Below are 17,335 nucleotides of genomic sequence, written 5' to 3'. Positions count from 1 at the left end.
CTAAGTAATCAGTACAAACAAATACCAAACTTAATGGTGAATTTTCTTTTCTTTTCTTGGAAATGATAAACCTATAAAATTCACCATTATATTTGGTATTTGTTTGTACTGATTACCTAACAAACAGTAAATCCAATGAATGTTGGTGCAGAAATAGTTTCAGGTAAAGAAATGTTAATTTCCTATATAATACCTCATCTCTTCACAGAGAAGAGCTAGAATCCCATGTTGATATGGTGGAAGGCCCAGAGCAAATATTAAATCTAGGCAAGTTACACTCAAAGTGCTCAAAAGGAAGACTCATGGAGGTTGACATCCAAGGTTAAAGGCTACATAGAGGCATACCTATGACAGTCCATATTTCAACTGGACCAGGGTATATTTTTTGTCTGGAAGGAAACAGATGGAAAGCTAAAAAGAGCTTCAAGTGTCCTAAAGCAGAATTATATCATGATGAACTGAATACTTGCAAGTGGTAAGCATGCGAAGAAGAACAGTTTGGTTAAGTCACAGTCAGACTGTACAATAAGTCTCATCTCCAATCAACTGGAAATACAGATTCCTTCTGCAGAAGGAGGGCACACTAGATGTTTCAGGTTGATCCACACTACACAAACCATGCCATCACTGTCCTAGTTATCACCAATGCAGTGCACAAGCAGCAAGGAACTTTTTAGGTTCAATAGTCCAGCAAATAGGAACTGGTAAGTGGTAAGGGTCTCCCATGTTTCACTAGAAAAAGTGAGAGAGAATTAAAATTAGGGAAATCCAGAGAAGTGTCTAAATTCCTATTAGATCCCTGCCAGAAAGGTCTCTGAAGGTGCAATTTGTGCCCTCAAAACCCAATAAACATGAATCAAAGAAATGGACAGACCACTTTCTTAGACCATACAACTCTAATGTCAGGTAAAGGAAGAAAAACAAAGTAGTCCAGAGTCTAGGTTTCATGTACTAAAGTATGGGAGGAATCAATAGAGAAAGGGGAAGAAAAATCATGTCAAAGGAGAGATCAAAAGAGTAAGTGAGGATTTTCCTCCACAGATAAAGCTGTAACTAGAGCAAAGTCCATCAGGGAAGACAGCCTGTCAAAATCATTATCAAAATCACGTTTAAGTTATGGAGAGGGAATGTCTACAAGGAGAGTGCCAGTGTGCAAGAAAAAATCATTATCTTGAACAATGACACCAAAAGTCTCCTACTAGCTAAAACAGACACAGGTCCTGTGTTAAGAACACTGTCATTATCACAATACAAAGAGGAAGTTACTGTCACTTGAAAATGCATAATGGGTGAGCAAGGGAAAAAACATTTTTCTTAAAAAAACATTAGCACAACATATGTTCAATTAAATTTCATAAATAATCCCAAATCTCACATATCTGATTAATAACTTTAAAAGTACATCCATTCTGGATAATGTTGAGTTTTCAAAGTTATTTCAAGTGCAAGTGCTTAAGTAAAGTTACTGCACAGGGATATTGTGTTTCCATGCTAATGGTGGAGGGCTATAACTGTATGTTGTCATGTACTAATGCAGTTCATGTTAAACAAGTAATTTTTAGAAATTTGTTAGCTGTGGAGCTAGCATCAAGCTATTCTGGATGTGAAGGTGAAGTTTTGTCTCAGCAAAAGGTAGTATGAATACAACAACAGCATAATTTGTCAGCTATATTATTACAATGAGAAACATAATGAAATTAAAAATTGTTTGTATACTTACAATTGTAATAAACTATAAAAATCAAAATTTGTACCTGCTGATCTGAAGGTATGGATTCCAGTGCTTTCTGTATAACTCGACAACCATACATCTGTAATGCTAAGGGCAGGACATGACCTTTAACCTTTTGTGTCAAAGCTTGTTTTTGTTCAGGTGTTCCAAATTCAAAGAACTTTTGGATGACATAGTTTCCAAAGACATCAGTCATCAGACTATAAGCATCTCCCAAGATCTCATTAAAAACCATTTGTTTCTCTGCTGGGATTGCTCGTTCCAGTTTTTGCTGGATAAACCTTTGATAAAAAAAAGCACAAAAAAACATTGTTCTTTCTGTGTATCTTTTTTTTCAGATCAATATTAAAGGAATTTTCATTGTTTATTTAAATGCATTTTTTCAAAACTGCGACTTAAAAAGATAAATTTACTTTTCTAAAGAATAATGACTTACCTTGATCCATGCTGATCTTGTGAAAACTCTACAATATGATTAGCAAGGTCTCGGAGCTGCAAGTTTGGGTAGCGATTGTTTCTAAAATCTTCCAGAAGATGGCTTCTTCCAGTTGGCTTTTCTAAGCTTGAACTGTAATCATACGTACATAAATAACAAAAGTGACAAAAACTGGTTCTCTGACCTCCTTCATCAAATGTCTCTACAGCAAAAACTGAGTGTATAACTTTTACTATATCATCTTACTAAGGATTTTAACACCAATGCACTATATGTTGATTACTAACTCAACATTTAACATTTCTGTCACAGCCGTAATGAGAGAAGTATTAAATAAGAACTAGTGTAAAAACATCAAAAACTCAATAACACCTAAAATAAGGTTATAAAAAATCCAATAATGAAGAATTAAAATATTATATGAATGATTCAAACAGAAAACATATCTAAATAAAACAGTTCCAGAAGTACAAATGTAGATTTTTGTTCCATTTCTACTTCAGAACTCTAGATCTAGGAATTTAAAAATCACTAAAAAATCAACATCAACTTACTTTCTCTGAAGATGTCGACTAGGGAACAGGGAGTTTGAAGAACCAAACATGTTGTTGCTCAGCGGTCCATTTCTAACCATGTATTTAGCTTCTGCACCAGGAGCTGCAGATAACATACGACTACTCAGAGCACCTGAAAGGGTTACATCACTCTCATGAGAAAGAGGTCAACAACTGATAAAAATAAATGCTAACCTTGCTTCCAAAAAATAAACTTTAGGATTTAACATTAACATAAAATGCTACCATTAAGACAGTTACTTTTGGTAAAAGTTCAACAACAATAGAAATATGAGATAAGTTCTACCTACCTAAATTTAGATTGGTAGATGATCCATTTATTGAAGGAGGAGGAGTTAGACTCTGACCCAAAGGAAGCATTCCAATTGGACCAGAAGAACCTGTTACTGCTCCCAGTTGACCAAAAAACTGACCACTTTTTGGTGCTGCTATCTGCCGAGAATACTGGTTTTCTAGGTTACTAGAAAAGCCACTTCCCAGACCAGTACTGTCTCTTCTATCAAACAAATCTCTGTGAGGAGAACTTGTGGTATTACCCAAACCTGTATTTAGAGTCAAAATTTGTTATAACTCTTAAGAAGTCCCCAAAATCATACTCAAATACAAAATCCTTAATTTGAAATATTAGTTAGTAAAATCACAAAGAACAGTTATTTAGAAAAATTAATATTATTATAAACATAGGTGAAACAAGTAGCACAGTTATAAAAAATTAAAAACAGGAGTTCAACAATTAAAAGAAGTAAAACAGGAAAAATTACCACAATATTACAGTATATAACAATAAAAACACAAACACCATTATAACAAATGTGTAACACTTAAAATAATCCTTAGCTACAAAATATAAGTGTTCATTAAATTTAAATTATGCACAAACAAAACTTTACTATTACAGGGTGTTCAGAAAGTCACTGTGCAATTTTGTAATCATATGTCTATTCAGTCTGTTTCAAGCCAGTAACTGATAGCAGTGTTTAGAAACAAAATAAGAAGGATCCAAGCCTGTATTGATGCCAACAGGGGTAACTTTCGGCATTGTTTATAATTGTCATTCATATTTACCTCCTGTATTCTATATTGAAACATGCCTGTTAATAAATATGTAAGTGCACAGTGACTTTTTGAACACCCTGTATAACAACATTAAAATGATAAATCTAGTTTTACCTATCTGTGAATAAGGTAAAAGTAAAAATTACAATTTTTATTTAACACAGAGATAAAGAAGGTGAAACTTGTCTTTAACAATCTTAGTACAGAGTACCTGATCCAATAGCTCCTATACCAGAAGATCCAATAGGACCCAGAGGACTACTTCCATACACCATACTAGCTTGAGTTTGACTATGACCCATTCCAAGTCCTGAAGCAAACCCACTGCTTCCAGAAAAGGCTAGGTTATTTGTCTGCTGATTGAATGTTAAGTTACTGTTGGCAGATGTGTAGTGTGTGTTGCAGGCAGGGTTAGAAGCATGGGCAGAAAAAAGACTAGCAGTTGGGTTCTGGAGCTGTTGAACTTCAGGTAACAGGATGGGTAGGCCACCATTACTCATCTGCTTGGATTGAGCTATTTATAGAAAAATTTATGTTGGTAAAACTATTATAATAGTATTATTACTTTGCAAAATTAAGAAACAAATCCCTACCTGACGCACAACACACTTTCCTTTGTTTACTTTTAAGTGGATATATCAGTAGTCCTACATGGATAGTTAAGTTAGCATTACCCACCTGTTAGGTTATGTCACACATTTTCTCCTACTTTTTTTTACTATCTCATGTATTTTCATAATATTTAGTTAGAATAACATGCATTTTAATTTTAGAGTTAAATAAAGTACACATCTTAACTGAATTATTTTCTTCACATTGAAATTTGTGCATTTTAGGGTTATCAGTGATAACTTCAGGTAAACTATTTAAAAACAGATCATAAAAGAATTCCAAGAAACAAGTAAAAATAAATAATTTCTAATTTGAAAAAATGGGCATAGCAAGTAGAAAAATACAACAGTAAGTACTACTTTGGAGTGCTTTTTCCAAATAGAAAATATGAAATATTTAAAAGGAATTGTAAAGAAGAAAGAGGCATGCATAACTGAAGGATTACAAATAAACTAGCTTTTTAAATATTAGAAGGTTGAGGTATTTTATCTTAAAACTCAAGACATTTGAGCCCCTACAGAATTTGAATTATTCACTTCTAGCTGCTGTACTTTATTTAAAAAAAAGTTATACAATTCAACTTTCTTTTAGTAGTATTTTAATTCCAGTTATTTTTATGAGTACATAAATAAACTTTTTATTTGAAGATATATGTCAAAACCAATGCAATCAACTAAAACTTTTCAAACCCAAGACTACAGCCTTCATATCTCCACCCACTCAGATTATTATACTCCTCTAGCAACTACTTACACTTGCTGAAGAAAGAATTAGTTAGACCATGGTTACTAATACAGACATTTTTAAAATCAAATGTGAACCCTCTTGATTTCATAAAGCCTGTATAAAATCCAAAATTAACAGAACTTTGTACGTCCAAGCATACAAATCATAGTAAATCTCAGCTGAAAATAACAGATTAAATTTGGGGGAGTTTAAATTTTAGCAAACCAATTTATGCATAAAATACATTCAAGTCTATATATAAAATTCTCAGTAATGCAATATGGTTCTAATTCCTTTTTTTTAAGTTACGTATTTCTTAAAATATATTTCTTTCAATAATGATGGGGTAGGAGAATCACATCGAGGAATTTCAACCTTCTGTCTCTTGAATCCAAACACATTATCAAACAAATGCAATATTAACAATTATTTTTTCTGAAAGCAGTAATTTACATTTATTTTGTCTAATTTCAAGGATTTTGCTGAATATATGCTATACATTACTACAGACAAAATAATAAAAATTTACTTCTACTTTCAATTTAATAAATTTCCTTAATATACACTAATCAATTCATTTAATTTAGCAATTAGTCATTTTATGGTTCATAACAATAAAAAATATTCAAAAAAGATCAACTATACATTTTTACATAAATTACTTTAATCAATTCCACTTCTAAAGCTTACAACAAATAAATCAGTCCTTGCATGTATTAGTTGCTCTTATAACATCTACATTTTCTTTAAGTAAGTAACAAAAAATATTTCTGTTAATGAAAATTGTTAAAGTGTGTTCAAGGATTTAATAACCAATATTTCTCAATATTAAAACATTTTGGTTAGAAGTTATACTAGCAACCATTCATTACAAAGAAGAAAGATTAAGTTTGTTACTCATGGTATTAGGCTGACCAAAGTTTTGTTAGATTAAACCCTTCAACACATTCAGTCCTAGGCTACTATATCATACATGAACCAAAACAGATGCAGTAGTTATACAATACTAGGACATTTTATATCCTTGCTCTGAAATGTAAGAACTAAAAATAACTTATGTTTCACATAACAAAAATTATATTATTAATTTTCCAGTAATATTAAGATAGAAGTTTTTATTTGACTAAAATATGAAATGTTAGGTTGTAAAAGAAATCAAGTTGTTAGATATTTACAAGATCACAACATATATTTCTATCAAACAGAAAAAAAAAACTGGATCAAGATGGATAAAATACAAGTCCCAGTTCTAGTTAGTTTACAGTCTTGAACACTTTTTGTTTCTGCAATGACTGAAGTAGCATGAAATTACTTTCTAATGAAACACTTCAAGATATTCTGATGTTACATGAAATAAATAAATTTATTGATTCATTCATACAGCCTTGATGTAATTTTGTTTCAGAACTCAAGACAAGTTCACTTAACCTAGGACTGAAATTATCAAGCCCCACACTTCTACACCACCACCACCACCAATTACTTGCCAGACATACCAGGAGTGTTGCCAGTGGTGGCCTGGGGGTTCACAATCAATGGTGGTATTAGTCTCATGGTGGGGGGTGCCCCAACACCTCTGGCATTTCCAACCATTAGTGAGCCATTCTGGTCATAAAAAGAGGGTGACACCATCTGGTACTGGCCACCTGGGAGCCAGAAAGGGAAACATTTTGTACAAGCTTAATTTTTTTTTTCTTTATACAGAAGAAAGAGTATTTATAATGATGGAATTACTAGCTTAAGGAAATTATTTACATCAATTTTTTTAAGGTCTAAGTTATGATGATCTTATCAAAATGGGATTCCAGTAATAAAACACAATTTGATTTTAACAATTTTTGTCAACTTATCAAGAATCAACTATCAAAGCCAACGGTTTGTGTTTATTCAGTAGAGTTGTGTAAACATTTTAACACAAGTTACCAATTCTACACTATCTAGTAATGTCCCTTTAACATGAAGAGATGTACATTTCTCTTGATATAGAGTAATACAAATTACTAAATGCAAAAATTATATGTTGGAGGGAGAGAAAGAAAGAAAAAAAGAATAAATTTCAAATCTTAAATTGTAAGACCTCACACATCCAGAACTGGTGTAATAAGAAAATAAAGTAATGAAATTTATACAAAATAATAATTTACCAAAGGAATAACAGCAAACTTTAATATTTTTATTTTGCTGTATTATGCTATACAACAGTGTTTTTGTATGTGTGCATTTTGCTATAAGAATCCATGAAAAGTTTTCTAATAGTTATATTACATGTTGTGTAGCTCATGACACTGTCATGTGCCTACCATTTCTTGAGCAGGATAGTGATTTCACAGAAGTTTGGGAAATGTTCCTGGAGCCTCTCTGACATCTACTGCTTTACTTGTGCAGCTATAACTTGCTGCTTAACCAAGATAAACTTGGAAATAAACAGTAACAAAAAATCAAAATCAATTGTTCTTTCATTTGTACAGGAAATTTTTCTCTTCCTGTTATTCAAGAAAAACCAAAACAGTGAACATTGGAGAATCCACAGGACTTATCTGAAGTGAGTTCAGAATACTGAACATCTACAAACTTAATGCTCCATGAACATATATCAAGATGAATTAATTACATGTCAGAAAACAGTAGAGCTCAAAATGTTGCACAAGATTTTTGAATACTACTAAAAGATGCATGAACATGATGTTACAAAACAAAACACGTTACCATGAAATTATAAATTTGTTTTCGTGGTTTTGAAACTATGTAGCAAACCAATAATATTATATCAAAATAACCTATTTCAACTTATGCAATAAGCACTGATACTGTGAACTAGTGATGCAATGAAAACTGCGTGCAACAACAATAAAATGAAAATTATAAAAGTATCTATTTCATTAAAAAAAAACACCAAACAAATTACAGTAGTGTATGGTTCCAAGAATACAATTTATTCTGTCTGGTTGCTACACTGACTATCCTGTGGAAAGCAGTGATGTATTCTTTACAGCAGTTTCAAGTCATTTCAGAACTTACACCCTCTATCTTGTTACCATTACCATCATAGTTAATGGCCGTTATTACAGTTTGTTGTTGGTGCCCTACACACAACAGCCTGAAAAAGTATTTGATGATGACTATTCAAAAAGTTTATTATAATAGGCATGAAGAAAAGTGATAGAACTACATTAATACCAAAGTTTTGTTTATATAATACTATAATTTGAATTTCAAAATGTATTCAAGTATTTTATTATTTTTAAGTAAATACAGCAGAAAGTTCCATGTATGTTGTGTTTTGGAAGTTACAAAAAATATCAAAAGCATCTTATAAACACTGTTCATGTTAATGCATTTTATAAACAATAAAAAAAAAGTAATTTCTTGCCTTTGGATATTTTCTTTCCATCTGGAAACTTTTGTATCAACATGTTGAAATTTTATAAATTAAGGCCACAAACAGACTCAACAATGAACTTTAAGAAGTCAGATGTAAGATATTTTTAAATAACTCAACCAAAACTACTGGTGGGGAAGAATATTCTATAAAAATAAAATCAAATGTACTTAAGCAAAACGATCAGATGTTTTTTTCAGCAATTAGATGATGGCCATTTTTGTTCTTAAGTTTTGAAAAACTATTTATATAAAGTCTTAAACCTTTTCATCCATACATCAAGGAGAAAAGGAGATAATTTTTTCCTTTGCTCTAAACTTCTGCACTAACACTGCCAGTATGAACTAACAAACAAAGCTACATTTTTTTACTGCTAATGTCAGACTACAGGGTATCTTACTTCCTTATTGATAAAAAAATAATGTGTTGCTGAAGAAATTTACACAAATTATCAAATGATTCTCTTTTCAGAACTTAAAACAAAATCATAAAAAACAAGTAAAAATGAGAAGTATATGACAAAGTAGGAAACAGAGACAGAAGGTGATGGATTGGAAGGATGGAAAAAGAATTGAACTAAATAAAATAATTTTAATATCTAACCTGTATGAATTACTATCATTAAACTTGCTTGAGTCTTAATTTTAAAAATCAATGGCTATTTGATAAAATCTATGACATGCACTTGAAATCACACTATATAAAACATGAACATTTTTCAAATTGGAGTGTTGTTTGAAAATATATTTTTAAAAATAATGTACAGATAAATGTTACATTGGTTGCATTCTGAAAACAACATTATACACTAGCAATGCAAGTCTTATTAAAAGCTAACATAACTTGTACCTCAGTATGGATCCTGAACACAATACTAATATTGGCAATGCAACTTTTATGAAATGAAAAAACCTTTTAAAAATTTATAATTTTTAAACTTAAGATTTTATGTATTATATAATTAGTTGAAAAAAAATACAAGTATAACAGGGGTCTTAAAATATTAATTTACCTCACTTAAAGATGCCCTAAAGTATACATTTCAAAAATGGAATCTTTTGAGGCATGCAAACATATAACTGAACTTGTATATATATTAAATTTCAAAGGAGAATTGTTTGCATTAGACTTTCTTTGAAACTTCATGTCTTAACACTGTTCTCAACTGAAAAAAATAAAATGTGAATTTTAAAATGTTCAGTCAATAAAGTAAATTAAAAAAATACCGCATTTTACTTGAAAGCAACTCAAATGTAATTCTTTAGCATATTAATGAATATTAATAGTATATTAGATAAATAACAAATGCTTTTGTTGACCTAATTAATACAGAACATTTTCATGCATAAATTGTTAACTAACATCTTAAGATGGGTCACAAAGAACTGTTCAAGTGGCAGATATCTAAGTGCAGACATCCTGCCAAACATTTATAAATGAGGGTTATGTTTCTGTTTACTATAGTTACTCAGTAATCTTTAAAGGATGCTTATTAAGGAAAGTTTGAAAATAAATTATAAGGTAACAGTAAATACACATACATGTACAAAATGCTTGAGCAAATGATTTAATATTTATTAATACCTTGAATGTTGTTTGCACCCTGGGGGAGAGACTCTCCATTCCCTTGAGGTGTCATAGGACGAGTGCCATTGCTACGTAATATGTGTTGCTGTACAGTTGGCCCCTGGGGTTGTCCCTGACTTCCTTGAATGATACCTGGGGTAGGAAACATTCCCCATGGAGGCATTCCATAATACTGAGGCATCATAGCTGGACCTATAAAATTCAACCATCAAATAATACATTATTAAGAAACTAATTTTAAAAGTTAATCCATAAATGGTTATTTCCTATAAAACCTTTTTCTAAGTGCCAGAAATATCATACCTGAATACGAGATGAATTACAGAAAAATGATTCTAAAGTCTTTATAAAATTAATCTGATTTTCAATCATACAACAAAATAATGAACAATCAAAAGATCAGATGACTGAGAAAAAAATATGAAGGTAATCAGAGATAAACTGAAAATACAAGTAACATATTAACACGTGTATTCTTTGTCCAGTAATCTAGGAATTACTAACTACATCATTAATTCTATCCTAATAAGTTTAAAAATCAGAAGTTAAACAGATTTTGGTAAAAGCTACAAAATTTGCATCACTAGCAGATGTACCTACTTTCTGTCTACTCATGCAATAGCTATTATAAAAAGATAAATTCATCCAAGTGCATTGTCTGCATTAACTTAAAACTTCTGTAATTTGATGGCTAGCTAAGTGAACTGCAGGTAACACAACAAATATGAAAAAAAAATACAAACAGGGTTTTAACTCATTAAAAAAAAACTTTAAGGTGTGACAGGGTAAACAGTTAATGTAATAGAAAGAGATGAATGGGGCACCACTGTGTTTAATGCAGTACACAAGTAATATCTCAGCAAAATGAAATGATACAAGGTTCTTACTTTATACTCTAAGTTGTCAATATTAGCGATATTAGTTCTTAATTTATATGAAATTACAGACTTGGTATTTTAACATCACAAACATCTAATCTGAACCAGCGCTGCATTAAACATACCAAGTGACTCACAAAAGTTGATATTTAGGTGTATTAAAATATTTACTTTTAAATTTTCAAATTAACTCATAATATTAAAACTTGAATTATCTACAATTTGATATTAAAGTTATTGATACAAATTCATAAAACAGTAGTTCATTAAAATTCTGAATGCAAGTCATTTAACGAGATGTGGCCTTTGATCCGTGTCCCATCCCAATAGGGTTAAATTTGCATATACTTTCTAACATAAACTAAAGCATTTTCACATTTCCAATCAATAGTCTTAAAAACAAATGGTAGGCTTAACATTTTATAGATGCATGCAGTTCAAGAAAAAGCTACTAAACATTTATCCTTGGTTTAGGGATCAACATAAAAGATTATATTTCTTACCCATCAAATGAAATTATGCACATACAGCTTTATGGTGTCACAACTGGTGGGAATCAAGAAATTATAATACCAAGTGTATATTGACAATAGTAATTAAAATTAAAATCATGACATGACATATATATAGACAATTATGTTCTGTTTATCTGAATAACAAAAAACAATACTTTCTCCACTGCAAAAATAGGAAGGGGAACAGAGACAAGATTTTATCTTATGTCTATCTATTCATAATAAGTACACTAAAACTTTAACTATGCACAGTAAGTTCGAATTAATATGAAGGTCATAATTACCACAGTGCCACTTCTAATTACATGCTGAATGAACAGTTTGTAAACTTCCCAACAGCCCACAGCCAGTTACTGAAATTTACATGGACATAAATTCACCAACAGTTCACGTGGTGGTAATTGTCAGTGGTTGACTAGCCTACTGGGCAAACCTTAAATTTTATAGTTTACCACTTAATAACATTTAAACCTTTGTTTATTAACTAAACTCTGCATCCTTTATTTATCTAGAGCGACAAAGTTGATGTAGACTACTATAATAAACATTAATTAGAAATTGACCAACAAATTTGAAACAAGGATGTATAAACTGTGCAATAAACTTAGTCTAGACATACACATACTGTTTAGGTCCAGCAGTATTCATGTCACAGAGAAACCAACAATTACAAACTGTTAACACTTATACATTATGTGGCAATAAAAATGAATTTTCAGTATTTATTGTAGATGAGTTATGAAATAAAATAATAAAAATTTGAATAATATAAAATTTTGGATTATAACATGCACTATAATGCTAATTTTAATGATACATTGATAGTAAAATTGTTTAACTCAATTCTGAATCAAACTCAGTAAAACTTTGTCACATGTTCAGAAAAAGGTATCCAAAACTACAGAGTTAAATTCATTTTAATATATAAAACCTTCAAAAACACACATGCACACACGCAAAGATTTTCTAAAATCCTACCTGCCATAAAAGTGCCCATGGCATAGGGGTCTTGGTTCATTATGTAAGGATTTTGTGTAAACTGTGTAGGAGTGCCTGTTGGGGCTCCAGGTTGTACTGCTCCCATACTTTGTCCTTGTTGCTGAGAAGGCAAGGGATATTGCTGCTGAGGCATCATTGTCAATGGCTGTCCTTGTGGAGCAACTTGGCTTCTTTGTTGATAGAGATGTGACAAAAGCTGTTGTGTAGAAAGTTCACTTCTCTGAAACACATAAGTCAATTTAGCTGTCAAAAAAAGATGTAACAGATTTACTTCATGTGTTCTAACAGTTTATAATGAAGGTTATTTTTTGCTAAAAATAATACACAAAATAATATTAATATGGCTCATTTCAGTCACAAGTTATTTAAATTACTTTTAACCCATAACCTCACATGCTTGAAGTTTTCATCATTAAAAACTGACAAGTTTAGGGAAAAAAACATCAGAGCTAAAAAACAGATTGGAAGCACCAGACCATATAACCATAACCCAATACATGCAAACTGAACAAGTTGCTTCTTCTGATTGACAGAATATATTCATAAGTGAAATCTGCAAAATGCATTGCCAAGAACATAAATATAGAAAGAAAGGAGCCCAATTCACCTGTGGTGTTTGTAGATGTTTACTTTTGGACTCATGCACAAATAAAGCAAATCGTACTAACTTGAAGCAAAGAAATGATGTTGAAAGTGGAGAAAGAAGAGTAATGAGAAGGACAATTGCCCCAAAAGGTCAAAACTGAATTAGATTAGAAGAAAGCATGTATGATATTGATTCTGGAGAAGATGGAAACACTTAAACCTCTAAAACCATTACTGTTATATACACCTGTATCTTTTTTCATACTTCATGGATTTCAAATCCGAGAAAAAAAAAAGATTCTGAATATTACGAGTTAAGCAATTTATCAGCACCTTTTGGTACATACAATTTCAAATTTAATATGGCACCTAGAGGGGTCAGTTTTTCATGATTAGTAGTCCTAAAATTATCAATAACATTTTCACGCATTTACATTTGTTTATAACTGACAAGTAAAATGTTTATCATGACTATTCTCACAATAACTGTACAGTACCTGATTAATGTAATCTAAAACATTTGGTGAATCCACTGACTGCATCAAATGTGAGGGATAATCAAATGGCAAGCTATCAATTCCTACAGGTTCAAACCCTCCATCTAATCCAAGTGAACCAGGGACCTGCGGGAGTCCTCCAGCACCAGGATGCATGACTAAATGTTCTCCTGCAGAGTTCTGAAGTTTAGATATGTCATTTATTGTTGGATTTTTGTTCATATCTTCCTCACAAGGAGATGGCTGTCTACTACCAGGTGTTCGACTACATGTACACGAGTATTTATGACATTTTTTATATGATTTAGTTGCTTCAAACATAACAGTAAGTAATAAATTATATACTACCATATGATAGGAAAATCCCTCCTTATAATATTCAAAATATAAATACTAAAACAAGCATTCAGTGTGATTTAAGTATTAGTGTTTAAAAGAAGTCCTACAACAACAACAAAAATAGAGTTAAACAGAATCTCATCATTTAAAAACCACTAAAGACCCAGTAGGATGGAAATTACTCCCTGTCCATGAATTGCATTCATCAACCAAATGTAGTATACAAAATCACAAATTTTTCATGATTAGTTGCTAACACAAAAGCTAACAAAGACTAAAACTTTAAGACAACCCCCCAACAAGAGATGCACAATTAGTAATTTTTGCTAATAAACAGGCTCATGAATTTATTATATTTTATTAATCCTATTGCAATTGGCTTATGTGTATCTAACATGACCTTGTAACCACCACATACATACCATGATTCTGAAAGTATGTATCTTCACAAAATTTAGCATGATTTTAGTAAACAATAAATCGTTTTGCAGACAAAAAAAATCAAAATTCTTAATTAAGTATTTTTAGATAATTATATGCTATCAGTGTGTTGACTGATTCAAGTGCAAAATGATTTTCATCTAAAGATTAAAAATACTTTTCTTCAATCTGAAAGTTTTCAAATTTCACTTGAGTAATTGCTAAACCATACTAAAATATCAGATGTTTTACCCAGAAATACTTGCATATTTTATGTAAATTTTTACATTACAACTACAAACACGGTCATTAATTTGACATACTTTGTAAACACCATAACAAAATTAGGACAATTCTAAATTTTGTTTCTTCAATGCTTGGAAACTAAGAGAAAAACATACTTGTTTATGTTAAATAGTTTAAAGCTTGTAACAGTATATATATATCTACTTGTACTAATTTCAATGTTTTATTGCCTTTTGAACTGTGTATAATTAATAATCCTACCACACTAGTTGTAAATCTTCATATCTCATAAAGTATTATCATTTCAGTTACTTTTATCATGATATATAAATAATACACATAAACAAGAAATATACTACTTATTTGGATCTCTTTTTGCTGTTGAAGATAAATATTAAACTTTTGGATACTTTTTCATACTACTGGTACTAAATAATTTTCTATTCATATTAAATACTATACCAAAATTCATAGGAAAATAATACATTAAAGGAGACAATGTCTTATAATTATGTTAATTCTTCTGGCTTTCTAACTATGTGATAAGAATTGTTAAAATTTCAACTAAGCTCACTAACATATTTGAACAAGAAGTGAAACAGTAAAATTCTTTTGTTTTATCCAATAATATTTAAACTTTCTTAAATTATACCCATTTTCAAAACTATGCTTTATTAGCAAAACCACATGATGTGGTATTAAAACAAGGTTTCAACCAAGGCCTTAAAAAAAACAAAAAAAACCCTAAAGGAATTGCTTAAAAGTCAAGAATTGGATAATTATTTTCAGTGAGTAATAGGTTCATAGGAAAAATAACATTCTTTAGGATTGAACAAAAATAGTTTAAAAAAATAATTCAAGAAGGTAGCTGATTTGTTTATAGGCAAAACTCTGTAGCTGTACAATTTTTTAACTACACAAATAAATGCCATAATATGATGAAATATTGATTCTAAAATATTTCTGAGTTCAAATGATTTAACTAAATTAGAATTAACAAATGTGTGTGTGTGTGTGTGTGTGCGCAAATGTGTGTGAAAAACTAAAGGAAATCCAGTTTATAGACATAATAATTTGGGAGTAAATTACTTTGTTCATTCTGAACTGCTGTACATGAAAACAATAGATTTACAGCATTCAGTACTTATTCCTATGAATAAACTACTATAATGAAACTTATTTTTTTTTAAATAAAAATACATTATTACTTCATGATATTTTGAAACCACTACTTTTTACATGAAGTGAATAAACTTTATCACCCTAAAAGCACCAATAATAATAATAATAATGCATATGTATACATATATATAAATGGATAATTTCAGCTACAGGCCTACATTCTAAGTTAGTTCAATACTTGTTTCATTGACGAAAAGTTATTTTTAATACGTGCCAAAATCAATACATATTTGACAAAAAGTACTCTTGTTCATTAAAAGTAAATACAGTGGCAAGGTGAATCACACTAGAAGCCTTGAAATCATGAAACATCTCTGTTCATTATGCAGTTTCATGGTAAATAACAAACAATGTCAATATTTTAAATACCTGCATAATTGAATACAGCAAATAATCAAAAACCCTAACTGGAATTAGTTTATTATCTTGACATTAATCAAATACTCATGCAGTTTTAATGAAAAGCTCTGTACATTTTCCCCATGTGTGTTAACTAACTGTGCACGATACCAATGAAAGAACTGTTTTTAATAGTTTCCATGTGTTCATAATTTTGTTCTAATGTAGTTAATTAATATATTCTAATTCAAAATTATGGTTAATTAAAGCACTATTTATGTGTGCAAATCTGTACCAGGCTCAGGGCTTGTCTTTATAACTTTCCTGAACAATAAGTCAAAGAATTTGTAGATAAACCATGTTAAAAAGACAATAAAATGAGGAAAAGTATGCAAAAGAGCACTGAAGTCTGGGATTGCTTTATCACCTAGAATTGCAAAGGGACTTATTGTTATATATCTACAGTGCATTATCGCTAGTACCAATTTGTACTTTTGGGTTTGATGCCCAGTTATTAAATAATTACTTTGTATTCCATTTATATCAATTATCTTGATTCAAATAAGAACAATTTTAGTTCTGATATCTATATTTATTCTTATAAACTTGATGCCAGTTGCTTCACTCAACATAAACAGAGCATAGGAGAACAAATATTACGTATATAAATTGTCAGAGATGATATTTTCATCAGTTTCAATCTCTGCTTCACCATCATCACCACAACTTAATAAAATATGAGTGCATCTAGATTTAATTCATATTACTTTTCTGAATATTTTTACGATTCACTTTTACTGTCTTCACTAACAAACTGTCATTAACAATATTAATATCATTGTTAATATACTCATGCACCACATTCAGATGTGTTGCATGCACTTATTATAATGTTAGGATGTCCACATTCCTCAAAAAATACTTGTTAAATCAGTCTTTACTTAGACATTGCAAGAGTATTTAAATAATTTGATGCATACACATTTCATATATTTATTTTATCTTATGCAGAAATATTTAAAACATGTTCCCATGAGAATATTATACAACTAAACTTTTGATTAGATTTGATTTTTAAATCAAACAAATGTGCTGAAGATTTACATTATTTTAATTTATAAATTACTTTTGTAATACAACAAAATCAATAATATGTTATGTTTATTGTGTAAAATAATAAATTTTCAATTTAATTTTCAACTGAGAAGATAATATATATCTAATTAGCAATT

The 17,335-nt window shown here is 30.3% G+C and overlaps 1 protein-coding gene across 10 annotated transcripts in view; it reads right to left on the bottom strand.

Annotated features, from left to right (window-relative positions):
• LOC143223330 (pumilio homolog 1-like) overlaps positions 1–17,335 on the bottom strand; it is a 106,163-nt gene that overhangs the window by 16,217 nt on the left and 72,611 nt on the right. For 5 of the 10 annotated variants that reach the window (XM_076451189.1, XM_076451191.1, XM_076451188.1 and 2 more), the window contains 9 exons: positions 13,578–13,842; positions 12,475–12,715; positions 10,101–10,295; positions 6,634–6,783; positions 4,011–4,313; positions 3,034–3,285; positions 2,723–2,855; positions 2,169–2,300; positions 1,755–2,013 (listed from right to left, as the gene is read on the bottom strand). In XM_076451189.1, coding sequence (XP_076307304.1) covers positions 1,755–2,013; positions 2,169–2,300; positions 2,723–2,855; positions 3,034–3,285; positions 4,011–4,313; positions 6,634–6,783; positions 10,101–10,295; positions 12,475–12,715; positions 13,578–13,842 — 1,930 coding nt within the window. The remainder of the gene's footprint in view (positions 1–1,754; positions 2,014–2,168; positions 2,301–2,722; positions 2,856–3,033; positions 3,286–4,010; positions 4,314–6,633; positions 6,784–10,100; positions 10,296–12,474; positions 12,716–13,577; positions 13,843–17,335) is intronic. The other 5 variants (XM_076451193.1, XM_076451194.1, XM_076451192.1 and 2 more) reach the window with 1 other exon arrangement.

The sequence above is a fragment of the Tachypleus tridentatus genome, chromosome 8, assembly GCF_004210375.1.
Source record: "Tachypleus tridentatus isolate NWPU-2018 chromosome 8, ASM421037v1, whole genome shotgun sequence".
Taxonomy (NCBI): Eukaryota; Metazoa; Arthropoda; class Merostomata; order Xiphosura; family Limulidae; genus Tachypleus; species Tachypleus tridentatus.
The sequence above is the reverse complement of the archived record's forward strand: the minus strand, read 5'-3'. Positions and strand labels throughout refer to the sequence as shown.